This window comes from Suncus etruscus, chromosome 2 (assembly GCF_024139225.1).
Source record: "Suncus etruscus isolate mSunEtr1 chromosome 2, mSunEtr1.pri.cur, whole genome shotgun sequence".
In the NCBI taxonomy this organism is placed as follows: Eukaryota; Metazoa; Chordata; class Mammalia; order Eulipotyphla; family Soricidae; genus Suncus; species Suncus etruscus.
In genome coordinates, this window is record NC_064849.1 from 39,805,734 (window position 1) to 39,832,815 (window position 27,082).

At 40.6% G+C, this 27,082-nt stretch overlaps 1 protein-coding gene across 1 annotated transcript in view; it reads right to left on the reverse strand.

The window, feature by feature from the left end:
• Positions 1-27,082, reverse strand: part of ABHD12B (abhydrolase domain containing 12B) — a 33,585-nt gene that overhangs the window by 5,213 nt on the left and 1,290 nt on the right. The window contains exons 2-10 of the mRNA XM_049768943.1: positions 22,619-22,923; positions 16,068-16,195; positions 14,855-14,957; positions 12,486-12,605; positions 10,649-10,679; positions 7,213-7,258; positions 6,982-7,111; positions 6,376-6,413; positions 4,702-4,781 (exon numbers count right to left, since the gene is read on the reverse strand). Of these exons, the coding sequence (XP_049624900.1) occupies positions 4,702-4,781; positions 6,376-6,413; positions 6,982-7,111; positions 7,213-7,258; positions 10,649-10,679; positions 12,486-12,605; positions 14,855-14,957; positions 16,068-16,195; positions 22,619-22,923 (981 nt within the window). The remainder of the gene's footprint in view (positions 1-4,701; positions 4,782-6,375; positions 6,414-6,981; positions 7,112-7,212; positions 7,259-10,648; positions 10,680-12,485; positions 12,606-14,854; positions 14,958-16,067; positions 16,196-22,618; positions 22,924-27,082) is intronic.

The following is a 27,082-nucleotide window of genomic DNA, read 5'->3' on the forward strand; positions in this document are numbered from 1 at the left end:
CTCAATTTTTTCCACTTTACACAATCATTTATTCTTAATAGTAGGCTTTAGGTATATAGTGTTCTAACATCACACCCTCCAGCAGTGTTAGTGTTTTAACTCAACCTCCAAACTACAATCCAGATCCACCCATTTCTATTTGCATTATCAAATAGATATAGTTCCCTCTGCCTCTCTTGCTCAAATTATGCTAACCTAAGCAACCTTTACTCTCTCGCTCTCCTATCTTCCCATGGGTGCATGATTATTTTGATGAACAGCTCCTGACAAATCTCTCTTATGCTCCACATTCTTCAGAGGCTCTTGAGTTAAACCTAAAGGTCAGTTTGCCCGTTGAGGCCCCACAGAATCTGGCTGTTCTCTATCACCAGCCTTGCCTCCTTCTTACCCAGACACTGCCCAGCCATGTCAGACTCTGCTCCCTTCCATGTCAGACTCTGTTCCCTCCCCCAGGAAATCTGCCCTGCTGTTCCCTCAGCCTGAAATCTCCAAGTACTCTCAGGACAAATTGGTTCTGGTTCATGCAGGTCAGTGCTGATATTTCTTCAGAGAGGTTCCCTATTCAGCTATTATCTCCCACACACTCAGTCAACCCCTTTCACATTATTTTATTAGACTTCATAGCACTTGTTCCTACTGAAACTTGTACTCTTGTCTTCTGTCTCTCCTGCAAGATGAAAACATCCTAGAAGAATGGACCACAATTTTATGATTCCCTACACTAGCCACAGAAGATGTTACCTAATACTCTGTTGGTTAAGCATGAAATGAATTATACTTATATCTCTAATATATACTTTAAGCTATTTTATGTCACTTTCTTTCTTCTTCTTTTTTTTTTTTTATTTTTGGGTCACACCCGGCAGCACTCAGGGGTTACTACTGGCTTCATGCTCAGAAATCACTCCTGGCAGGCTTGGGGGACCATATGGGATGCCGGGATTCAAACTGATGACCTTCTGATTGAAAGGCAAACGCCTTACCTCCATGCTATCTCTTTGGCCCCTTTTATGTCACTTTCAACGTAGTGTGAAAATACTTTCTTTTTTTGTCCTGTGACTATAATAATTTTATTAATCAGTTCTAAGATTTTGAGATGTTTTTAGTTTTTTTTTAATATACAAGATCTTATCATTGGGCCCCCAAAAAAGTACAGTGGTTAATGTGCAAGCCTAGCATACATCTGACCTGGGCTTGATTCCCCATACCAATGCACATGTGATGTATATCCCTGGAGGCCCCTATCACCACCAGGGTGGCCTAATTATCCCTTTTACTGCAGGACTTAAGTTGCATCATATCCATAAACTCTTTCACATTGAATCTGCTTGATCGAGAATCACTGTTGGGACCTCTGGTCTCCTGTTCTCTGATTGGAAACCCCTCTGACCTCTGACCCCACCAAAAATGAAAAATACTTTCATATTTTATTCCTTGGGATAAATCTACAAGAGGAAAAAAAACCAAAATATTAGATATATATTCCTCTGTTGTTTCTGCCTGATATTGGAGGGAGTGTTCCAAAGGAGATGTCACCAAAGGAAGGAAATATGCACTCAAGAGGAAAACTGGGACCATATACTTAAAAAAACTATTTCTATTCACTATAGAAAAAAATTTAAGGTTATACCTAGGATGATTCCTTAAGGAGTACAGAGGTCATAAAAATTAGTTAGCTTTGTACATGCTGGGTTTCAATCCCCAGTATCACTTGTGATCCCTTCATCCCCTCCAGGAATGATCCCTGAGTGCAGAGTTAGGAATAAGCCCTGGTCATCACCAGATGTGGCCCAAAAACTAAAACAGCAAAACTAGTGTCTATTATTCACGAATTATCATACTAAGAACTAGTAACTTTCTAAACTTCAAGAAAAAAATTTCCCCTGGTTTTTAAAAATTAATTCATGTCATTATAAAGAAAAAGGTGTGGAAATAAGATCAAAAGATGTTAATATAAATAAGTCACAGCCTTGCACTGTGCCTGAGGATTCCAGGAATCTCCATGGTGGCAAGCATCTGTTTGGACTGAGTTTTCACAGAGCTCAGTAAATGCCTGGCATTTGGGTGCAGGTAGGAGACCCTAACACTCCCTTTTCCTACCATCTAATGGGCAAAATTTCTTATTTTGTTTTGTTTTGTTTTGTTTTGTTTTCTCTTCTGACTTCACCATCCATAAAATCAGCATTCTCTGACCACACCTCTATGGAAGGCCTATCTAATAATTTTTCTCTATGAGAAAATTATTGTCCTGAGAATTCCCCTAAGAGTGACCTTCATTTGTTCTATAGCAGAAAGAGTAGGCAAGAAACAAGCATTAAATATGTGTCCATTAACAACTAAATTTGGGGGGGTTGATTTTCTTGGGGGGGGGGTCATACCCAGCAGCGCTCAGAGGTTACTCCTGGATCTGTGCTCAGAAATCACTCCTGGCAGGCACTAGAGACTATACGGGATGATGGGATTCGAACCACCATCCGTCCTAGATCAGCTGCATGCCCTACTGCTGTGCTATTTCTCCAGCCCAGCAACTGAATATTTAAGTGGATTATTTTATTTAATCATTACCCCAAATCCATGTATCAGCTTCATTTTGAAAAATGGAAAAACTCAAAGAAAGAAATGATTCACCATAGTCATTGTTGATTGGAGTCAAAAAGCAAGTCTGAACCTGAATCTATCCTTACTTTTTCCCCAGGTCATACCTCCTTCCCTATTCTAAATAATGAAACTGATTCCATAATAATACATGCAAAACCATATCATTATTAGATCTTCATTTGTTTCATTTCTCCCCAGTTAAACAGGGTAGTTTCTGGGTTGGTTTAATTTGGTTTGGTTTGGTGAAACAAATGGCTTATCATCTTGTCATCATAAATTGTCATCTTGAATAAACTTTAGCACACAATTTTAAAAATGAGACAATTTCAAATGCTGCTACACCAGAGTTTTGTCCTCTTTTTTTGTTTGTTTGTTTTGTTTTGTTTTGGGGTCACACCTGGCATCGCTCAGGGGTTACTCCTGGCTCCACGCTCAGAAATCGTTCCTGGCATGCGCGGGGGACCATATGGAACACCGGGATTCGAACCAATGACCTTCTGCATGAAAGACAAAATCCTTACCTCCATGCTATCTCTCCGGCCTCCTACACCAGAGTTTTAATATTGATATCCCAGTAGGAATATACCAAATTAGAAGTTAAATTATCATAGAGACCATAAATGCTCAACAAACATAACCAACACAGAATATTCAACTAGCAATAGATGTCTTAGTAAATCTTCAGACACTGACATACTGGCCCTATTGTGAGATAATGACAATTTTCACAAATTTTCACTTGAAAGACTTATAATTCACATTTGTCATAATAAAAATTTTAAAAATTTCTCTTAATCACATTTTTCCAATAACTCCATTACCATTTGATTGTAGCAAGCAATATTAAGTAAATTATACTTAATATTAAGTAAATTATATCTGTCAAGTGGCAGGCTTGGAGGAAGATGGGAAACTGGGAAATGTTATATTGATGGCCAGAAATAACTGTATTTTTTAGCATCTCTGTAAATCACAGTGTTTAAAATAAAAAAAATTTACTTTAAAAAAAAATAATAAGGGGTCCGGAGAGACAGCACAGTGGTAGGGTGTTTGCCTTGCACTCAGCCAATCCAAAACAGATGGTGGTTCGAATCCTGGAGTCCCATATGGGCCCCTGAGCCTGCCAGGAGTGATTTCTGAGTGCAGAGCCAGAGTAACCCCTGAGTGCCACCAGGTGTGACCCCAAAAACAAAAAAGAAGAAGAAGAAGAAGAAGAAGAAGAAGAAGAAGAAGAAGAAGAAGAAGAGGCAGTTGAGGCATGAACTGTGTAGCTCATGGCAAAATGCCTACCTTATAAGCTAAGGTTCATGGGGTCATAAATTCAATCACCAGCAATAATCCATTTGCCCAGAGATAACCCTAGTAGTACTGTTAAGATTTACAGTAGACAACAATATATAATCTCCTGTACACAGCAACCAAAAGTGCAAGTACTGGAAATTATGTCACCTCTATCACAACAGGGATGAAGAAATAAAATTTTTAAATAAATAATGAAAGATAGTTTTAATGTTGTTGTTCTAAAGGCCAGAGAGATGACAGAATACATATTTGGTATGTGCAAGGCTCTGAGTCCAATCCTTGGCACCACATGGACTCTTAGTACTGCCAGATATGGTCCATGGAACCCCCAGCACTAAATGATGAGAGATATGAGAGATAGCCAGAGGCTCCTGAACTGATTTGACCTATTACTCATTTACAGAAAAAGAAAAATCTGCAACACAACTACTAACAATAATGTCCTGGCTTGTTCTCCAGAATCACACCGGGGGACTGTATCCCTAAATTTAAAAATCACTGGTTTATACCGTAGAAAGCAATGTGAAAATAGTATCCAAGTCAATCTATTATAGGATTATAAAAATTAAGATGTACAGTTCATCTGAGGAGGTTGAGCAACGGAGTCTTAATAAGTCACTCAATCTATTTGAAGGAAATAAAAGGACTATCAAATTAGAACTTTAGTGTTCCCCTTGAATAAGACTGGATCTTAATTTACAAACATAAAAACGTGTAAGAAGAACACAGCTAATGAACTTAAGCATATAGAAATAGCTCACCTATTGCCATCTTAGAAAGGTAACTCACTCAGAGACTCACCTTTAATAAAGGATAATTGATAGTTGCAACCCACAGGTTGGTAAATGGGGCTTCTAAGATGATAGCATCAACTGGGCATCCTTGAAAATAAAAAAAGAAGTAACTCCCCTCTACTTAAATACAGCCATTCCTAAATAAAGTGTCCTCAAGGACGTATTTATAAACAGCCTGCATCAAAATCAAGTCTTATGCTGGACCCACTGAAGCTTCTAGTGCCAAGACTCTCAAGAAGGACTTTCAAAGAACCCACACCATGAACAGTCATAGTTAAAAATGCTAGAAAACAAGAGCAAAATTATATCCCTCCAAAAGTAAGAATAAAAAGTATTATCTTCAAAGCAACAGTAAGATTAGCAACATATTTCCAAATGAGACAATAAAATTCAGAACATAGTGGATGGATCTTTAAAAGATTGAAATAAAATCATCAACCCAGAACCCTATACCCAGTGAAAATGTCTTCAAAACTAAAGGTAAAATAAAGACATTTTCTACCAAAACTAAGAGAATTCTTCACCAATAGACAAAACAAAAATCCCAAATAAAAGCAAAAAAAATGTTGGAAGTAATAAACATCAAATAAAAGAGTAGGGGCCAGAGCAACAGCACAGTGGTAGGGAGTTTGCCTTGCATGCGCTGACCCCAGATGTACCACAGTTCGATCCTCAGGGTCCCATATGGTGTCCTAAGCCAGGAGCAATTTCTGAATGCATAACCAGGAATAACCCCTGAGCATCATCGAGTGTGGCCCCCAAAAACAAATAATAATAATAATAAAATAGTAAATTTAAATCCTAGTTTTGTGTTATGATATTAATTCCTTGTAAATATATGATAGCAGAAAATTTAAACACAGGATGGCAAGAATACATAGATTGGGGATATGAATGGCGCTGATATATTTTAAAGTCATTGCATTGTTCAGAAATGAAGTACACATCTATATATTTAATTCAAATACTACAGAATTATTCATACTCTGAAGGTGGTATGCAAAGCTTAGAGAAGCATTGGAATAATGTTTCTTTCATTTCTATTAAGTAATTAAAACTGAGTCTAGCCAATGACTAGAATTAAAATGTGTAACTAAAAGCCTGATTTGTCATTTCCCAATAAAGTTTAAGGTAAAAAGATTACAAATTTTCATGTACATTAAAATCACCAGCTCCTGTCACAAAGATTCTGATACATAAAAAAATCAAGTCTGCAGGAAAAAAAAACTTTTTAGAACATACATTACCCTCATTCCCCCATCCCACCCAGGAGCTTCTCTTCCAGGCAACTTTCCAAAAATTTTGAGAAACACTGACATAAATATTATGTAAGGAGGATTGTAGAAAAAAAAGTCTTGCCTCCTGTTTCATAATGTATTATTTTCTTCTCATGTAACCCAAATTACTCCATAATAACGTTTATTATTCCTTCACAATTAGGGTCTCTTTGTAAACTTTTAACGCACTTTCCTTAGTATTTCATTTCAATTTCATGATCTTGAAAAGAAGCTGTTGTTTAATATCAAGTAAAAAAGAAAAGAAAAGAAAATTAGATGCATTATCAGAAACTGACTATAGCTGGGATATTTTGGTAGCTGTGTTCAAAGTATGCATAAGTATCTTGTCTTATTATTTCCTGCCTTAAGCCAAGAAATTTCACCATATAAGCAATCTATAGTACCTTTAGCTTCTAGCACTTTTGCAGCATTTGTCGCAACTCTGCAAAGCAATGAAAATTTATGTGTATGTAGTAAAACACTGAATTACAAAATACAACATTATTTAGTAACAGGATTACCAAAGTTTTGGACGCTCTGGTTAGAAAATGCTTGAATATACAATACTGGTCAAAAGTTAAAGAATCATTTTTCTTTGCAACTCTCCAAAAGAATTCTGGAATGAGCAATCTCACAGATAACCAGTGAGCTACAGTGTCATAGGTAATAGTGGATAGACAAATAGGCATATTAAAATGTCAATGTTTGGGGCCGGCGCAGTGGCACTAGAGGTAAGGTGTCTGCCTTGCCAGCGCTAGTCTAGGACGGACCGCAGTTCGATCCCCTGGCGTCCCATATGGTCCCCCAAGCCAGGAGCGACTTCTGAGCACATAGCCAGAAGTAACCCCTGAGTGTCACGGGGTGTGGCCCAAAAACAAAAACAAAAAAAGATGCCAATGTTTCCAGTCACATATCATGACAGTGTTGGAGCTGAGTGTTCCTGCAACTGCCAACTGCTGCCTCTAAATTCCTAATATCCACCTACAGGCACATTTCCCAACCATACTTACGCTGTACCGAGAGAGTGGCCCCAGAGACACACAGGGGTGGCACCACATCTTGCTTTGGTCCACTCATAGACACAAATGGTATCTTCTGTCAGCCCCTCCTCTGTGGGCTTACCTGTAGAGTCCCCAAATCCTGGCAGCAAAGCAAACATAGGGTCACCAACTGCCAGAATGTAGGACGATCAGAAGTTCCCCAATTCCTGTAAAGTCATTGTGCACTCTTGAAACACATACCTCTGTAATCAACAGACAAAACATGGAAGCCACCATCACTCAGCACCTAGATAAGAAAAAGAATGGCCAAAGGGAACAATCACCACTTGAATTAGAAGAGGCACGTAGGGGCCAGAGTGGTGGCACAAGCAGTAAGGTGTTTGCCTTGCACACAGCTGACCTAGGATGGACCGAGGTTCGATCCCCTGGTGTCCCATATGGTCCCCAACCCAGGAGTGATTTCTGAGTGCACAGCCATGAGTAACTCTTGAGCATCACCAGGTGTGGCCCAAAAAAAAAAAACAACAACAACAACAAAAAACAACAATAACAATGACAAAAAAAGAAGAGACACATAGAAATAACCATATAAAATTGTTTACACCTCCTCACACCGCCATAAACCCTAGTGATAATGGTTTAACAGGCAGAGAAAAGACCCCTAAAACCTGCTGTTTCAGATTTTAGATGTTTAAACTTCAGACATGAAAAGACCAGACTAAATGGGAAAAGATGAATAAACATACCAACTTGGGCCCTAAATTTGCCACCTACCATCTGGGAGAACTTGGGCAAGCTGGTTACTGTTCAAATAAAATATTATTCTGAAAAGTGAAAAACAATAATAGCCAATTTAAAGATTCTAGGACATATGACATGAGATGATTACTAAAGTATCAAACAAATTACATAATAAATACCTATTTTAAGAATTCTTTTGAGAATAAGAACTCTACACAGAACTGAAAACTGGGAAGCAAATAACAGAAAGCTATTTTAACTATGAGCAGATAAAATATTAATATCAATCAGCTATTGATATTAAATTAACCTCCATTAATTAAGGAGATTCAGAAATAAAGAGATCATTCCATTACAGAAGACCCCTGTCAAGTCCTGAGTAGATAAACAAGGAAAGACTATGATAATATTCTTTTGAATAAAATTAATTCTTTATAATGACAGATGCAGAAGAAAAAACAAAAGAGAACAAAAATTTTCTATGCAAGCACATTTTTTTTTTTTTGGTTTTTGGGTCACGCCTGGCAGTACTCAGGGGTTCCTCCTGGCTCTGCACTCAAAAATCGCTCCTGGCAGCTATGGGATGCCGGGATTTGAACCACCATCCTTCTGCATGCAATATGCAAACACTTTTAAAAACAACTTTCTCCTCATTATAGTTCTATAAGGTATTATACCAGTTTATTTTGTTTTTGTTTTTGTTGTTTTTTTTTTTTGTCTGGGAGCCACACTCAGCAGTGCTAAGGACTTACTCCTGCCTCTGTGCTCAGGGATCACTCCTTAGCATATGCAGTACAAGGGATGAACGAGAGTTAGCCACATACAACTTTCCAATGCAACCTTTCACTATCTCTCCAGCCCTCCCCACTTCACAGAAAAAGAAACTGAGTCTGTGCTTTGTGTGTAGAAAGTCTGGGCTCACACAGATATGACTGTTCATCAGGAACAATCACTGAGAATATCTTCAGGAGTAATCCCTGAGGATTATCAACTGTAGTCACAAAACAACTGGTTTTGTTTTGTTGTTGTTGTTTTTTAATTGAAACTATTGTGATTTATAAAGTGCTTCAGAGTTGGGTTTCAGACATACAATGAATCAGAGTCAATCCCACCATCAATGTCAACCTCCTTCCAACATGTTCCCAAAGTATATCCCATGCCACCAGCTTTTTCACCCATTTAAAGTTTAAATTGTTAGAAATAAACTTATTTTTAAGAGAAATCAATTATCAGAAAGAGAAAACTCAAGGCAAAATAACTTTGGTGGTAATAGGAGAAAGTGAATAAAGCCCTCAGTCTAGAGAATGGTAGAGGGGTAGAATGGTCCTATTATTACCCTTTCCTCACCATTCCAAGTATCATGATGAGAATTCTGGGGTTTTTTTTCATAGCTGCTTCACCTCCTTTTTATGGCACATAGTGAAAAAACCATTGTTCTTTGCCAAGATTTAGAGGTGCAAAAAAAAAATCATGCTCCTATAGATTTCAACTCTACTAGCTCCCCAGAGAATGTTGAAAGCAGTGTTCAAGGGGCTGGAGCAATAGCACAGTGGGTAGCACAGTGGCAAGCAGCTGACCCACATTTACTCCCTGATATCCCATATGGTTCCCTGAGCCTGCCTGGAGTGACTTCTGAGCACAGAGCCAGGAGTAACCCAAGTGCTACCAGGTATTAATCAAAATAAAAAAAAAATAAAAGTAGTGTTCAAGGTAGAAAGAAAATATGAAAATCAAAGGAACCAGGCAAAGCAAGCACCTTTCCTGCTTACCACCTTTCCTCGTGAATGGCTCTGTAGAATCTACAAATGCATAATTATGAGGGGAGAAGAGAAAGCAGAGGGGCTACCTGTCTGAACAAAGAGAGAAGATAAGGTTTAAGGATACTGGGCAGTTTCGATCCTGGTACCCACAAGTACCATCAAATAGGAAAGAGCTATGAGGTGGGAACTAACTTTTGAGAAGAGAGACCAAACCCTGTGGTTACTAAGTGGACAAGCAGGACAAGGTACCTGTAGCCTTGGTATCTTAAGATGCATGGAAACAAAATAAACAAGCATTGAGTCAGATAAGAACAAGTGTCTCATCTGCCATGTTCCTCACAGTTGCAATTGCAGGGACTGTCCCCAGCAAGCTAGAGCCAAAAGGCTGGTGAGTAAGAAGTTTACATATGGATGACACCCCATATTACCAAGCCTGTATGAGGCTAGCACCATGGCCTGAGAAACTTCCTTTGTTTTGTTTTGTTTTGTTTGTCTGAAAAATTAGTGTTTCCATCCTGGGTCATTCTCTCTTTTTTGTTTGCTTTTGGGTCATACCCATGGCACTTAGGGGTTACTCCAGGCTCTGCACTCAGAAATCGCTCCTGCCAGACATGGGGGACCATATGGGATGCCAGGACTCAAACCACCATCCATCCTGGATCAGCTGCGGGCAAGGCAAACACCCTACCGCTGGGCTATCTCTCTAGCCCCGGGCTCATTCTCTTCAACCACAGAAAGAGATCATCTAAGAGTGACATTTGCCCCTCATTTAATGTCAGCTCATCCATCCTCACCCTCAAAAGAAGTAAATAGGCCAGAGCAGTGGTGGAAGTGGTAAAGCATCTGCCTTGCCCATGCTAGCCTAAGACGGACCCCCATATGGTCCCCCAAGCCATGAGCAATTTCTGAGCGCACAGCCAGGAATAACCCCTGAGCGTCACCGGGTGTGGCCCAAAAACCAAAAAGAAAAAATAAGTAAACAATACACTCAAGGAAGTGTTTTGGGCCTCAGTGGTATTCACAGATTCTTCATGGTCCATGCTAGAAAGTCCACTCATAAACCCTGAACCCCACAAATCCCCTTGGAGCATACCCACTAAACAACCATTCTTTGAGTTAACTGAGCTCCAGAGCAGAAACTTCTGCTCCCTTCTTCTGACCCCCTTCAAACATACCTTTACCATCTTAATTCTGTGAGGTGCTCCCCTATAGGGATTTAAAACAAAAAGAGGAGAAACAATCATTAGGCATTATGATAACAAGTTGGATAAAAGTCACTGCCATGCCCATGGCATCTGATCTCAATGCTTTCTTCTTCAGCTAGGAGAAAGAGCACAAGTTCTGGTTCTGGTGCCAGACTTGCTTGACTATGCCTGGGGAATGATCTGGTAGACAGTTGTCCCCCTCTTTGCACCAATGCAAAGAGAGCACACTTTATATTTCTAATACAGGCCCCAAATCTATTACTAATAATCTTCCCTTCCTTTCTCCCAATGCAACATATTTCTAAAAATGCTTTTCAAAGTTCAAGGCCAATCAATTTCGAAAGTGGTTTTTCTGAACATAAGGTCCAACAATTACATTCGCCAAACTAGGTTCTGTCTGGCCCTGAATTCTCTGTCCTAAAGATGTGGGTGAAGTAAGAGTCCCAGCCCTGAAAGACAAAAAAAAAAACAAAAAAACATATTTTTCAAAAATAAGCATCTTGTCTGTTCTGAGAGAGAGTGAACCCAAGATGATTCCCAGGGCACATCATTTAAAAATTATTTGAATTTTGTTTTGGAATCAAGTTCTTATACTTTCTTAAATCTGAAGCACATTATGATTAAAACCCAATGAACCCATGTTCTAGGGTGAAAATGTTCATACAAATTGGAACAGGGGACTCACGGACACTTTAGGGTGTCTTTGAATCCCAAATCTAGAACCAATAGCTTTGAATTTGGTGCTACAGAGAGTAAACTGGGGTTTCTGTGTAAGGCACAAGAAGCATGCATCAACCTTGGAGCCAAATCTGGGATCACTGTGTGATCTGATAATAGATTAAACCAAGCTGATCCTGCAGGTTCAGTGGGGCAAATGATCGTTCTGGGGAGATATATAACACCAAATCCCACTTGGTGCAATGAGAACAATCCACATTGACACTACTGGACAATGTGGAAAGACACAGAGGGCAGGGCAGAGTTAGAATGTCACTGAGAGATTGAGAAAGACTTATGGAGTCTGCCCTTCACATTGCTCCAGGGCTATAGCCACACAGTCACTGCTGCTAATTGTCATTATGGACATGCCATAGCTCATACCACAGGCTGAAAGTGTCAATGGCAGCACATCAAACTTCTGAAAGGCGTTCCTTGTCGCCAAACAAGTTCAGAACAACATTGTGGGCTGAGGTATCTGGTTCTATACTAGAATTAGACAGGCCCAGTGCCTAGGGTTGGGATTCAGGGACCTCTCTCTGAAAGTCTCTGCTTCCAGAAGAACATTTATGCTACATTAAAAAAAAAAAAGTTCACCTATTTTATTTTTTGTTTGTTTGTTTTTTGAGTCATACCCAGCAGTGCTCAGGGGTTACTCCTGGCTCATGCTCAGAAATTGCTCCTAGCAGGCTCAGGGAACCATATGGAATGCCAGGATTCAAACCACCATCCTTTGCATGCAAGGCAAACACCCTGCCTCCATGCTATCTCTCCAGCCCCAAAAGTTCACCTATTTTTATGAAGACACCAAATGGGGTCACCCTGGAGCCAGTAATTCAGAGGTACTTCAGTCTTTGAAACAATGTCCAAATCTGGAAAGTAATCTCCCTCTCAGTTTAGACTCCACAGTGGACACACAGAGTTTAGAGATTGTTAAGAGATGTCTGTAGCCCAAACACTCCTCCAGTTTGAACAAAGGGAAAAAAGAATTTGTAGAGAAACTCAGGCAAAGTTGAGCACTGAGCTCTAGGTCTTCCTATGTAGAGGGTTTCGTACTCTGTTCATTGATGAGATTCCCAGGATTACTGACCTGTGTTCTGCACTGCCATGAAGGTAAATAATAATGGGGTTACCATCCTGAAGGGCCATTTCATACCAACAACGGTCCTTGTCCTTCGCATCTTCCCCACGGCAGCTGGGAACTGTGTGCCTGCAGAACAGGGGGAGTCTTGAACAAACATGGACACAGAGAACTCTGGCCTCACCAGCATTTAAATCTCTCCTCATGACAGCTATGGTGTGTACATACATAGTAGATAATTAATACTTCAACCTATTTTAATTTGCATCATATAGCAAATAGGTATTATTCTTACAAAAATATCTGTTTATAAATATATATAGGCTTCTATCATGACATCGGTAGTGAATGAGAGAAATAAAATGCCTGTCTCAAATAAAGGCAGGGGGTCGGGGAGGAATAAAATGGGGGGGCATTGGTAGCGGGAAGGTTGCACTGGTGAAGGGGAGGTGTTCTTTTCTGTAACTGTAATCCAACTACAAACATGTTTGTAATCATGGTACTTAAATATATTATAAAAATAAATAAATAAAAATAAATATATGTGCTTCTGAGTAAGATATTATAAGAATTATAATATTCTATTGTACATTAGTGTTTATGCTACATATTTAGTACAATAATGGATTAGTGTATATGTTCTATGCAATATATGTATATAAATGTGGCTATTTTTACTGATAGTCTATACATGGTAAAATATATTACAAATATTATACTCATTAAATATGAATGAGATATGAACACTAAAAATGTTTTATAATGAAAATTACCCCTACTCTATCTCTCCTCCACCCACGAAGACAACTCCTTTGAACCAGTTCAGTGCTGGGCTTATATATCTATTGCTCTTCTAAGAGCAATTTTTAGGGGAAGCTGCATTGAAATTCATTTCATTAGGAAACAAATGAAATGATGATAAATATTTTCCTCCTGTTGTTGGTTTGAATAAAGAGATAACATGGGGAGAATTAAAAAAAATTCTAGATTAGAGAGAAAACTTAAGCATGAAACTCTAGGCCTTGTTTGGTGAGTGTGGGAAGGGGTGGGGGCACACTTAACGGTGCATAAAGGCTATTTCTGGTTCTGTGTTTAGAAGTGACTCAGGGGACCATATGGGTTTCTGAGCCATAGTCAGCCCTTGCAAGGAAAACACACTACCCTCCATACAATCTCTGGGTCCTATAGCATTGTGAATTTTCAGATATCAATCTGCACTCCTGTGATCCATGATTGAACACTTAAAATGTAGACATTGCCATCTAACATGTCGCAAGAAATTTGGTGAATTGGTATGGAATAAGAAATCTGGAATTCTCTTGGCCATACAGGGGCAGAAAGCCTAACACCAAAGCCCCGGCTTCTGCTCTAGAAGACAAGCCTAGTACAAGAAGGAGGTTCACCAACCAGGACCAATGCAACAAGAGCAAAATAGGAAAATGTCTCCAAATTTCAACACTGTTAGCTGAACTAATCCTTACCCACTAGGAAGAAGGAACATGAACCCTAATTCATCCCTAAACATTCTAAAAATAGAATATCAGGGAGATCAGAGCCTAAGTAGTCAAAGACAAGTATAAGAACCCAAACAGAAGATGAAAATATGTGTGGTGATAATGCTCCCAGTTCCCTTTGACAAGAATTTCTCCAGCGCCTTCTATACAATGAGCACTGTGCTAATAGAACCCCACCCATGTAGTCTGGCTCCTACAATAATACAAGACAATTCAGCATTCTAGCATTCATAATAGTGTGGATAAATGTCATTCAGAACAAGCACAGGTTACAGCGTGATCCTATACTTAAGATAGGGCTGAGCTCGATTCATAGTACAACAGATAGAACAGATATATATTCTATATACTCCCCTGTACCTGCCAGATTTTTGAATGCAGAGCCAGGAGTAACCCCTCAATGCTACCAGGTGTGACCCCCACAAAAAATATTTTTAAAGAATTTAAATAAAAGGAATAAAAGAGAGCCAGAAAAAAAAAAGATTACAGACCAAGCACATGTGTGTAGGCAAGCCTGGAAGGTGAGGACAGAAGTAGGGCTTGAGTCAGAGAGAAAAGGTGATGGAGAAAGAGGCAGGTAATGAGGCCAGACCAGGTCAGGTCATCAGATGCAGGGAAGAGACATACAGCACAGTGAATAGCTTAGCTAAAAGATTTCATTATCCATCATAAATTTCCTGGCAAACAAAATTAAGCAGGTCAAGTATCAATTTAAAGGGAAGATGTATGAGCAAGCTTCCAAGCACTTCCAAGAATACCACCCACCCTCTCCACTGGCAAATAATAGTCCTACTGCACCCACCCTGAAGACAGGGAAGGAGCACCACAGAGGAACCCTGCCAGTGTTGCCAGTCTTGGACTCACCAGATTCCCAAAATCACCTTAGGTTGACACTTGATATAGAAGTTCACTGTATGAGGAATCTTTAACTCTGGTCTTTTTAAATCCAGAAGAAATGGTGCTTTGACTGGAAAGTAGAAATCATTAGTGAAATCATTAGTAAAATCCCTAATTTGTTTTTAATCACACACAAATTATATATATATATATGTAAAGTAGAAATCATTAGTAAAATTCCTAATTTGTTTTTAATTATACACAAAATTATGTATGTATGTAAACTAAACTTCTGGCAAAGAACTTTATTTTGTAGAATGAGTCTAGCCTTGCCGCCCACTTAGATCTAAAGGCAATTTTTATTTGGGGAGTAGGGGAGATACATTCAGCAGAGCTCAGGATTTGCTCCTAGCTCTGTACTCAGGGATCATTCCTGGTAGTGCTCGAGAGTGAATGCCAAGGATCAAACTGAGGTTGGTCACATTTAAGGAAGCACCTTCATCTCCAGTCTCTAAAGGTCACTTTTAAAACAGTGTTATTGTGAAAGCTCAGAACAAAATTTAATCTATCCTCCTTATCTCTAAAAGCAGAGACCATTCCTCTGGAATGGTAAGTGTGTTTAGAAGACAGGAATGAGCACTTTTCTACTAAAGTCAAGCATTGCTTCCTTTTAGACAATATCACCCAATCATTAGCCAGAAGCTTTGAGGAGTACATGTTCCATCACCTCCCTCATAAGTACGAAGAGAAAGAAAAGGGAACAGAATACAGTGAATTGTAATATATCCATACTAAGAACTATTTGAAGTTGAGTTTCTTCATTAAAATCTCTCCCACATGGGGCCGGAGAGGTGGCGCTAGAGGTATGGTGTCTGCCTTTCAAGCGCTAGTGTAGGACAGACCAGAGGTTCGATCCCCCGGCGTCCCATATGGTCCCCCCAAGCCAGGAGCGATTTCTGAGCGCATAGGCAGGAGTAACCCCTGAGCGTCAAACGGGTTTGGCCCAAAAAAAAAAAAACAAAAAAAAAAATTTCTCCCACAAGGCCATATTTTTCTCTGTACCCAGACATTTTCAAGACTATGCTGCACCCCATCCAATATTACTTAGATTTCAAACCATGTAACTCTAGCCAGTGTTAGAGCAAATTTATCATTGATGTATGTCCTAATTATAAGGGTGAGGAATTTATTATTTGGGAAATACATATACAGACAAATTCAAGAGAGGTATTATACTTACAGATGTTTAAAAAAAGTATCATATCCATAAATGGAGGTAAAATGCGGTCTTTTAATGATTTACTAGTAAAGTCATTGTACATGCAGGCAATTTTTCTCCCAAGTGCTGAACAGGACTGTGGACAAGATCTGCAAGATATTGTGAAGTAAAAAAGGTAATCATAATCTGTTCAAGTTTTGACTTGATTTATTTTTGCTCTTAAGATCCAATTCAAAGACTAATACTGAAAATTATAGGTAACTTTATATTTTAAAAAAAAGTCCTTTATTTATTTTGTTTGGGGACACATGTGGCAGCACCCTTATTCCTGACTTGTGACTTACTCCTGATTTGGTCCTCAGGGGTCACCTTAGGCACTGTTAGGGGGACCATAGGGATCAAACTTTGGGTTGACCACATACAGAGCAAGTGCCCTAACCCCTATATATCACTCTGGGCTGTCAACAAAATCCTTTAAGGGAAGATATCTAATTAGGATGGATTTAGAACTGGACATTCAAGGAGAGCCAGTGAGAAAGGCAAAAAAGCGCGTCCTCCAAATTCAATCAGCTTCTAAAATGGATGCCTAAGTTGTTAAGAGGAAGGACCATAGGGGCACCAGGCTTGTTCCCATAGAGTAGCCCCCACTGAAGGCCATGCCAGATTCCCAAATCTGATGGAGCAATTACTATCGTCTTATCTATTACTCGTCTACTGCAGTGAGCCTTCATCACCACTCTTCTGGGTGGGTTTCAATAAGAAATGAGCCATGGAGAGAAAAACCTTTTAATGTACCATCCATGAGGAAAAGAGATCTTGAGGGGATGACCAGGGAAGAGGAGAACCAGGAGATCAACAACAGCAAGTCTGGGCTTGGACATGGGATGTGGCAGTTATTGCATATGTTCCTTGATTCCACTACTCCCTTGGTTTAAGTCATCATGCCAGGAGCCTTCATCAGACAAATGAGAATTTGTACCTGAGGGATCAGTCATACTACTCCTGTCTGTAATCACATTGCTCAGGGAATTTGAGGTATATAACAAGGACATAGTAAGGAAGTGTCACCATCACCTGCTTCTGGTTTTGGTCCATATTATTCACTTCAAACAAAAAGAAAACTATAAAATAGGATAAAAAAAAACCCTTGGGGCTGGGGAGATAACACAAAGGTTTATAGCATATGTTTTGCATGTTGGAAGCCTCAACTCATTCTCCAGCACTACTTGTTCTCCTGAGCACTACAGGAAATAACTCAGGGAGCCCTGAGTTAGTAGTATCTCATGAGGATGGCCAGGTATAGCCCCCAAATTTAAAAAATTTTGATTTAATTTAAAAATCCCTTTTCAGAGCTTGAAAAATAGTACAGTAGGTAGAGCTCTTGCCTTGCACATGATTGATGGCTTAGGTTAGATCTCTGACAGCACAAATGGTACCCAGAGTCCCACCAGGATGATCTCTGAATTCAGAGCTAAGAGCAAGCCCTGCATACTACTAGGTACAGTCAACCCCCCCACCAAAATATCCTCTTTTCTATTATAAGGAGTGATGGGGAAATGCTTTATGTAAATAAAATTGTAATGGAAGCTGAATGGAAAGCATTTCTGATCAGCTGCTCTGATGGTCCTAAATTTTGTGCTAGATCAGAGGCATTTTAGAAGAGAATTCACATTATTTGTCATGAGAATGAGTCTAAAAGTTAATGTGGGCCAGACAAAGTGTCAAGGGCTTAAAGCACTTTCCTTGCATGTAGCTAGATATCAGTTCAATCTTTGTCATTCCCTGCCCATAAGCACCAGAGTGCAACCTTGTACATCCCTATAAATTCTAGGTATAATCTTAGGGACTCACTCCCAGCACCTCAGGGCAGTAGCTACATCCTTAGGTCTAGAACTAAACAGCAGGCCCAGATGGTCAAATAACTGTGAGGGATCCCTGAGCCTCCTGCACACAACTTATGAACCCCCCCCCAAAAATTTCAATAAGCTTTTCAAAGCATATGTGGCACAATTTAGTGTGGCCCCAGTGTCCTCATCTCTTATGAACTGCCACAGTCCTGGTACATTTTATTGACTATCCATGGATACATATGTAAGCCCTGAGAACAACACTGGCCTTGGCCAAATTGAGCTTGCACTCAAGCTCCTTCACAGGGTATCTCTCATATTTTTTCTCCTTTCTTTAAGCTTCTTCTATTAGGAGAAGACAGCAAAGAAAAAAGCTTCTGAGGCAGCAAAGACAAAAACTTAAGAAATTCAATTATCCCTCAAGTGTCATCATTTAAAAATAAAAGTATCTTACTATGTTTGGAAACAAAATAAAGGGAAAAGATCATCTCTGATGAGTTTCTAGCCATTTTACAAGGATAATACATTCATGAGCTGAAGGAAAGAAAAAGCTCTTCAAAGACATCAGGCATTGGAGCTGGCATGATAGCACAGCAGTAGGGCATATAATTTGCCTTGCACACGGCTGACCTAGGACAGACCTGGATTCTATCCCCAGCGTCCATATGGTCCCCCAAGTCAGGAGAGATTTCTGAGCACATAGGAGTAACCCCTGAGTGTCACCGGGTGTAAACCAAAAATAATAATAATAAGACATCAGGCATGCACAATTGCTTGCTCTAAAGTCAGCAAGAATGAAATGAAAAATGATTACTTCAAATGTTGAAAATAGCCCCCATGAAGGTGGAAGGATGGAGAGGACATTGTTATTCTGTTTAGAGAAGAGAAATCAAAACCCAGAATCATCACTTTAGAGCTGCAAATCAAGCCACATGGGCAGATTTGACACCTCACACTGACTTCCAATTCTTCCATGCCTGTTTTCTCTAACTCTGAACTCAGCTACCCTGCCTGTTAGTCTCCTGCTAAGTTCCCTTTTGAAGGTAGCAGAGTGCCTGGAAAGCCAAGGTGATGATGGAAAATGTATTTCTATTTTAAAAGAATAATTCATACAGGATCCTTCTCTCTGATTGCTCAAGGCACTTCTGTGAGAAGCTTCAGGGAGAGAGCAGAGCACCCAGGCCCCTCAATGCATCAATAATGCACATCAGAGTCTTTGAAAGAGGGGGCTGTCGATTTGGCTCCCCCCAGATCAGTAGGGAATCGAAAGTCATCAGTGACTAAGAGATTTTATTTGAGTAGAGGCTGCAGCTTCAGCCCAGTCCCTGCCAACGGCCAACCACATCAAACAGCCCCCTTGAAGCTTCGCACTTCTCTCGCCTGCCTTTGATCAGCTGTGGCTCTAGCTGCACAGCATCCTGCAGGAAATTCAGATCTGAATGGGATGGTCTCACCATGAAGCCTCCTCTGATCCAGGGAGAATCACCCCTGCTGAGACATACCAGCTTTGGGGAAACCCTATCTGTCCACCTCTGACAAGACACTGAAATGAGGCTGCACATGGGTCAGGGATATAGCTCAGAGAACTTCAGCACATACTTAAGTATATGAGCACCTGGGTTGGATTCCTGACACCACCTGATCCCCTGGCCTGAACACTATGTTAAGAGCAAACTTCAAGCACAGAGTCAGGAGTTACTCCTGAGCACTGCTAGGTATGATGCTAAAATCAAACAGAAGATATATTACACATTTATCCGACCAGCATGCCCCATCACCAATTGCCAAGTTAGGCCAGCATGTCTATATCACCAATTGCCAAGTTACTTCATGTTCTCCTCCCTTTTCATCTCCCAACCAAATCTTCCTCTTCCTTCATACCGCTAGAGGCTTTTCTTTGCCAAGTCACTCTAGATAGATCTTCCAGTGGTGAGCTTTCCTCCTCTTCTACCCTGCCCTCACTAATCATAATCACGCCTCAGTTTAACCCTCAATTTCTCTGATTGTATCCCTACTGTTTGACCTGTCTTCCCAAAGACAAAAACCACTTGCCATAAAATATTTCTGCTAGTAATGGCTAGGCTCCATAAATATGTGTTGAGAGACAGGTTGAGGAGTTGGTGGGAAAAGAGTATTTCTCTCAAAGGGGAAAAGATAACAATGCAGATCAATAGCTTTTTATTACATTTGAAAATAAATTTATGGAAGCTCCATAAGAGCAGGGTTTTAATTTTGTTTGGTTGGGTTTCATTGCCTATTTTGTTTTCTGTGTTATGCCCGGGGCCCAAACAAAGGCCCAAGGGACTGATGACCAATACTAAGAAAGAATGAAGAGGGGGCAGAGCAATAGCCTAGCAGTAGAGCATTTGCCTTGCATGCAGATGACCCTGGATGGGCCAGGGTTCAACCCCCAGCATCCTATAAGGTTCCCAAGCCTGCCAGGAGCAATTTCTGAGCACAGACCCAGGAGTAACCCCAGAGTGCCACTGGGTGTGGCCCCAAAACAAAAACAAACAAAAGAATAAGCAAGTTATCAGCTCCCATACTGGTACTTTCTAAGCACCACCTAGAAATGTAAACTATGGCAAAGGAAGGCAGAAACTACCCTGTGGCTGCCATGAACTTCTTTCCTGAGCACATTTTGTATTTTTCTAAGCAATCAAGTTGCAAGTAGAGATCTACTGTTTTAAGTTCATCCATCTTTAATAGCTCCATGCAATGAAATTTTTGTACAATAAGTAGATTTCCAAGGAAATGAAAACTAATCTCTGAAAAGTCACATAACTAAACATTCTCATTGACCTTCACAACACACCTGGATAGCACCAGGTACACAGCAAACCATCCATGGATTACTTTTTTATCTAAACTACCTGAGTTCCAAGAGGGGGAAATAGGTTTGGGATACTAAGTGTGGGACTGTTTATTTGGCCTCTACATGTCATAAGCAAGATTCATGAGCCAGAGGGATAGTCCACAGAATAGGAACAAGCTCTGAATGCAAGAGGCTTCAATTCAGCAACCCCATGATCCCCTGAGTGACCTTTGCCAGGAGTGACCTTTAAGCACCATGACCGAAAACAGAAGCCAACAACAAAGAACTAGACTCACAATTTTCTACTCAGATAAAGGAACCAATTTTCTCCTCTTGGGCAGCATCTCTTTGAGATGTTATTTCTTAGAAAGTCAAATAATAAAGAGAGCCCCAGACTTCCCATCTTCCTCTCCACTATCAACTATGTGGGTATTTCTTTGAAGTTCCTTGTGCTGCTTTGATTCTCTGCCTATTAAATGTTTTTCACCACAAAATTAATGTTAAATAACCAGTCATGAACTTGAATCCCAGAACCACTCTGTCAGGAAAGAAAGAATACCTGGATGTCAAGTTTGAAAGGTTCTGCCAATCAAGAGTTCTGACAGGGGTCAGACCCTCAGAAGGCACTGTAAGACTGTTCATGGCTGGTAGTGGCCAACTGCTCTTAGTCAGCTTGCTTTGGGAACCTGAGCTGTAGGGACAACACTGGAAAGATTGCGTTTATCTTCACCATTCAGACATTCCTTCTCTTGTACTGGGAAGTGATTCTTAGATACTTCGCAATGAATAAAACTAAACACAAGAAGACATTTGGAAAGAAGCTGGCAAGTAAGAATGTGACTACCTTCCATCCATCTAAACTAAACAAAATGTCCTAGTCCCCTGGGTTCAGGGCCTCCAATCAATATTTGGCTTGCAATCAAATGAAGTTGGCAGGATATATATTGGTAATTGATTTCCCTGTTCCAAGAAAAGTGCTCAAGGGCCTCAGAGATATAGATAGTAAGACAACATTCAGCAGACTCAAGTTTGATCCCCAGCACCACCAGGAACAGTCACTGAGCACAGAACCAGGAGTAAACTCAGAGCATCACAAGGTGTGATTCATCCCCCAGCATCCCCAAACTTCCCCCACAATGACTATTGCTTAAGCCAAAGATGGATGGAAGAAATTCTTTTGTAAATAGACCCTATCCCAAATGTGTCAGGTTTAAGCAATTCCGGGTACTAATTTCAACACCCACCTCAAGTCTCTCACTGTATGGGTATGTTCTCTGCAAGGCAGCGAGTGCCACGAGCATGAACTCAAGAGGAAACTAATCAAGATACAACACATCATCATTGTCACCATTATTTTAATGTTTACATCACTCACAGACTGCTAAGAACCCAAACGGACCTGGGTAGAGAGCTAGCTTAAGAGCTGGAGGACATGCTGGAGACCTGGCCTACCTATATGGTCCCCCAAACACGACTGTGTGGCCCCCAAATCAAAACAAACCAAACCAAGAAATACAAAATAAAAATGTCAACTGGGCAGGGGCAGCGTGGGGGCTGTGAAGGGCTCATCTGGCAGTGTTCAGTGGCTACCAGGCTCAGTTTCGGGGGACTGTAGGGGAAATGGATTCCTGCAGTGCCAGGGATTCAATCAAGGCTTTACCTATATATGCCCATATATCACAAAGCAAAGATGTTACTATTGGATGTGTTCAAGACAAATCCGTCAGTCCTAAACCAACCTGAGCCATCTATAAAAAGTTCCTGGAAAATCAAGCTAGAGAGGTTATTTCACCTGGCTAAGGATTGAGGTCAAAGGCCAAGCTTTCCAAAAAAAAAAGCCAGAAGCCACCTTGGCAAGGCTGATCCCGCAATTGCCTTCCTACCCCATCCTTAGGCTGAACCATACTCACCGCAGGTTCCGCACCACCATATCCCACCAGGCGGCCACGCAGTCCTCAGAGTCAGCTTCCATCCCTGCAGCTTCCAGTACCACCACTGTGCAGAGCTGCCCTGGGGAGTCAGAGTTGCCTCCTGGAGGCGCCTGACCGGCCCCCTCCTCCTCCGCGTGGGGCGCGGGCCCGCGACGCCTTTGGCCGCCGCTGGGCGGGGCCTGAGCCTGGGCTGGAACGCAGAGAGGCTTGCAGGGAGCGGTCAGGCTCCTTAGGGCGCCCAGCTCCACTTCCCAGAACACAGGGGCCCTTTCTGGAGCTAAGAGCTGGTGGAGAACAATTTCAGCTTCTGTCTCATTTGAAATTCTTGTTTTGTTTTCATTCTTTTTATTGAGATTTTTCTTTTCAATTTCAAATACAAGTTCTTATTTTGTCTGAATCTGAGTAACGTGTGTTACCTTGTCTAAATCAGAGACTAGTGGTTTTCCTAAGGTGTGTGTGTGTGTGTGTGTGTGTGTGTGTGTGTGTGTGTGTGTGTGTGTGTGTGTGTGTGTGTGTGTGTGCTGTGTCCAGAAGTTATAAAATATATTTCTTACCAGGGGTGTGCTGTGCTGTGTCCAGAAGTTATAAAATATATTTCTTACCAGGGTAAGATCCTTGCTTGCTTTCTTCTCTCCATGTTTCTCTTCTTCTGAAGGTTGCCTTTGTCCAGCCTCCCCCCCCACACACACACACTTTTCATACCCCTATCATTATTTTTTTGATGGGGGGTCACACCTGGCAGCGCTCAGGGGTTACTCCTGGTTCTATGCTCAGAAATCGCTCCTGCCAGGCTCGGAGGACCATATGGGATGCCGGGATTTGAACCACTGACCTTCTGCATGCAAAGCAAACGCCTTACCTCCATGCTATCTCTCCGGCCACCCCCTATCATTATTATACTAGAATTTATCATACTTTTTTTTGGTTTAGGAACAACTTATCAACATCAAAAATTAACATAAGATCAGTGACCCTGGTCATATGATTTCTGGCACACAGGAATCCAACCCACCTCCTCATGCTAGCATTGAGCATGTGTAGTTACTAAGTACTGCCAGATGTGCCCTCCCTACTCCCACCACCACCACTGCACAACTGGCATCTTTTTGGTGTGTCTTAGTTTGGTCTGAATGTTTGGATTTGGAAGCCACACCCAGCCATGGTTGGGGGACTATGTGGGCCACAAATGGAATCCAGGCCTCCTGCATGCACAGCATACTGTCTAGCCCATTGAGTGATTATTCTGCCTGCTCTGCCTGGTTTGTTTGGATTTGTAGCAGTCTGGAACTGAAACTCTTGTTTCAGAGTGAAAACGCACACACTTTGAAGTATATGGCACGGGATCTAGGGTTACCTATGCATTGGCTCCTGGTGTCAGGAGCTGAGTTAACATTAAACATAGCTGCTCCAAGACAAAGTATTGGAGCAAGGAAGGAAAAAGGGAACGATGCTTTATTTGGATGCAAAGTTAAATGTGGCTTTCACAAAGTTAATGTGGGTTTCTATGGCACATAAACAGTTGGGGGTTGGTCAGCTGGCAGAGGCATTCTGGGGAATTCCAACCCAAAGTGCACATGGGTCCATTCTTCTGGCACAAGTTAGGAAGACTCACACCTTTCAAGTACTCTGAGGTCAAGTCCATTTCATATAAGAGGTCAAGTTAGGAGGAGTTTTGTTCATTCTATGTGTTTCTGTGGATGTTAGCTTTCTTTTTTTTTTTTTTTTTTTTTTTTTGGTTTTTGATTTTTGGGTCACACCTGGCAGCGCTCAGGCGTTACTCCTGGCTCTGTGCTCAGAAATCACTCCTGGCTGGCTCAGGGGACCATATGGTATGCCGGGATTCGAACCACTGTCCTTCTGCATGAAAGGCATATGCCCTACCTCCATGCTATCATTCAGGCCCCTAACTTTCTTTCTTAAAAAAATAAAATATCTGTATTTAAACACCGTGATCACAAACATAATTGTAGTTGGGTTTCAATCATAAAAAGAACACACACTCCCTTCACCAGTGTACTTTCTGATTCACATCAATAAAAAAAAGGAAGCAGGTAAGAGAACCTAAGGCTGATTTAAAAAAATAGCTGCATGTAATTTTCATGTCTCATGTGCATTATAAGACAAGTTAAGGTTCAACATAAAGAGATGTCAAAGTCCACCTAAGCACTGTACATGGTATGGGCCTAGAATGTCCTAGAAATTGTACTTGGGAGTTCTGGTAGACACTCAAATCTCATGGAAAATGACAGGATTAAAAATGTGAAGGTCAGGCCAGAGCAATAGGACAGCAGTTAGGGTATTTGCCTTGTATATGGCCAACCCAGGTTCAATCCCCAGCATCCCATATAGTTTACTGAGTTTACCAGGAATGATTCCTGTGTGCAGAACCAGGATCAACTCCTGAATACAGCTGTGTAGGATCCATAAACAAAATAAAACAAAACAAAAATGAAGAAAAATGTGTATGGTAGTTTGGCAGAGCTGTGTGTAGCTGTGCTTGATTCGACATTCTATTCATTCAAGTCCTACTACATCTCTTTATTAGATCAAGAAGATAGAGGCCCCACATTGCATTCATTGTATTCTACATGTCAAGAGGACAGAGGTCCACATACTGGTTAAGCAATATTGTAAGTTCCAGGGGCCAGAGTGATAGCACAGCGGTAGGACATTTGTTTTGCACATGGCCAACCCTGAAGATCCCTGGTTTTATTCCCAGCATCCCATATGGTACCCCGAGCCTGCTAGGAGTTATTTCTGAGTGCAGAGCCAGGAGTAACCTCTAACTGTCACCGGGTGTGACCCCTGCCTCCCCGCAAAATTGTAAGTTCCAAATCGAGGGATTCATAGTGCTCAAATCACTGAAAATCACCAGAGTTTAAATGAATGTGAAATTTTAAATTCTGGGAAAAATCTTTCATAGCAGCAGCTCCTTTTCAAATGGCATAGTCTAGAACTCAGAGGATAGTATCTAATATGATTTGGTAGAAACTAAAGGTCAAGTGATTCATTCATTATTCAGTTCTTATTGACTAAGTACCCTTAAGTGCCAGCTACCACTAGAGGAATACATAGCTGAGTCCTGCCTGCTAGAGAAATTCATCTAATAGAATCATAAGAATTGTAGACAGGAACTGAGTGACCAAGGAGCCAAAGTGGCATGTATGGGAGGCTTGTGGAGAAGTTACTAAAAAGGTAGGACAGAGAACACTTTGAGTGGAATGACACAGATGGAAATCATCTATATCTCAAGTGCAATGATGGTACAATACAGGGCAGTGAGATTTCAATAAAATTCATACAATTGGAGTTTTTTCAAGGTTGAATTAGACAGAATAAATGAGTTCTCAACAAATCTGACCTTTAGAAAAATAGCATAAGAAGAATACAGCTACACTAATTCAAACATATCCATTCTGTGTGATAACAAAAACTCAAGACAAATACATCAAAAAACAATAATTGGGTCTTATTTTTATTTTCCTTTTTTAAAATAAAGAGAGTCCAGAGTGAAAATACAGAGAGCAGGGCAGTTGTCTTGTACCTGGCCAACGCAGATTCAATGCCTGGCATCCCATGTGGTCCCCTGAGATTGCCAAGAACAATTTCTAAGTGTCTGAGTGTCATCAGGTGTGATCCTTGTACACTGCTAAGTGTGGCCCAAAACAAACAAAACAAACAAATAAATAAATGAAAGAAGTTAGTGGGTAGGAAATGGTAAGAAATTAGTTAAGTAATTCTCTCAAAATATTTGTTCTTCTATGTTGCTAAACTATTATATTTTCTTGATTATGGCAGATCCTATTCAAAGTCTGACTCATTGTAGTATGAGAGTAGAAGATGGGTGCTGGTTGGCTGCTTGAAATTGAGTTGTTCATATGGGGATCCAATTAGCAAAGAAAGGGGGCAAGATGTGTGTGAGTGCTTTCTTTCTTCCAAAGAACTCTGCACATTCTAAGACATGGCTCTTGGGCTCTGCTTCCATGAAAAGATACTGGCTTTGTTTCCCTATATTTGTGGAAGAACTGAGCCAGAATCAAGTCCATGACTCAAAGTCCCCTCCTACTTCTCTGGATGCTCCTTTCTAAACTCCTCCAGTCATCCTTCACAAGTTAGTTGATCTGTAGAATAGGCTTACCTCATCTCTCTCTCTTGTGTAATGTAAGTTATTCAAAAATAATGGCCAATAATTTGGGAAAACTTGTACAAGACATGGTAAAATATATTCTTTTGGCCTCCAAAAAAATCTCAAAATTACAATTTGGCTACTGTCCTTTGGGAAGAACCCCAGAATGCAGTGCTAGAACACATTATTCTCCTCTTTGTATACTTTCAAACTTGTTCTATGTAAAGTAGTATCTGTCTTGATAAATGGAGCCTCAGACACCAGTTTCCCATTATCTTCTGGCTTCCTTTAAGCTCAGAATTCCCTCTAAATAGAAT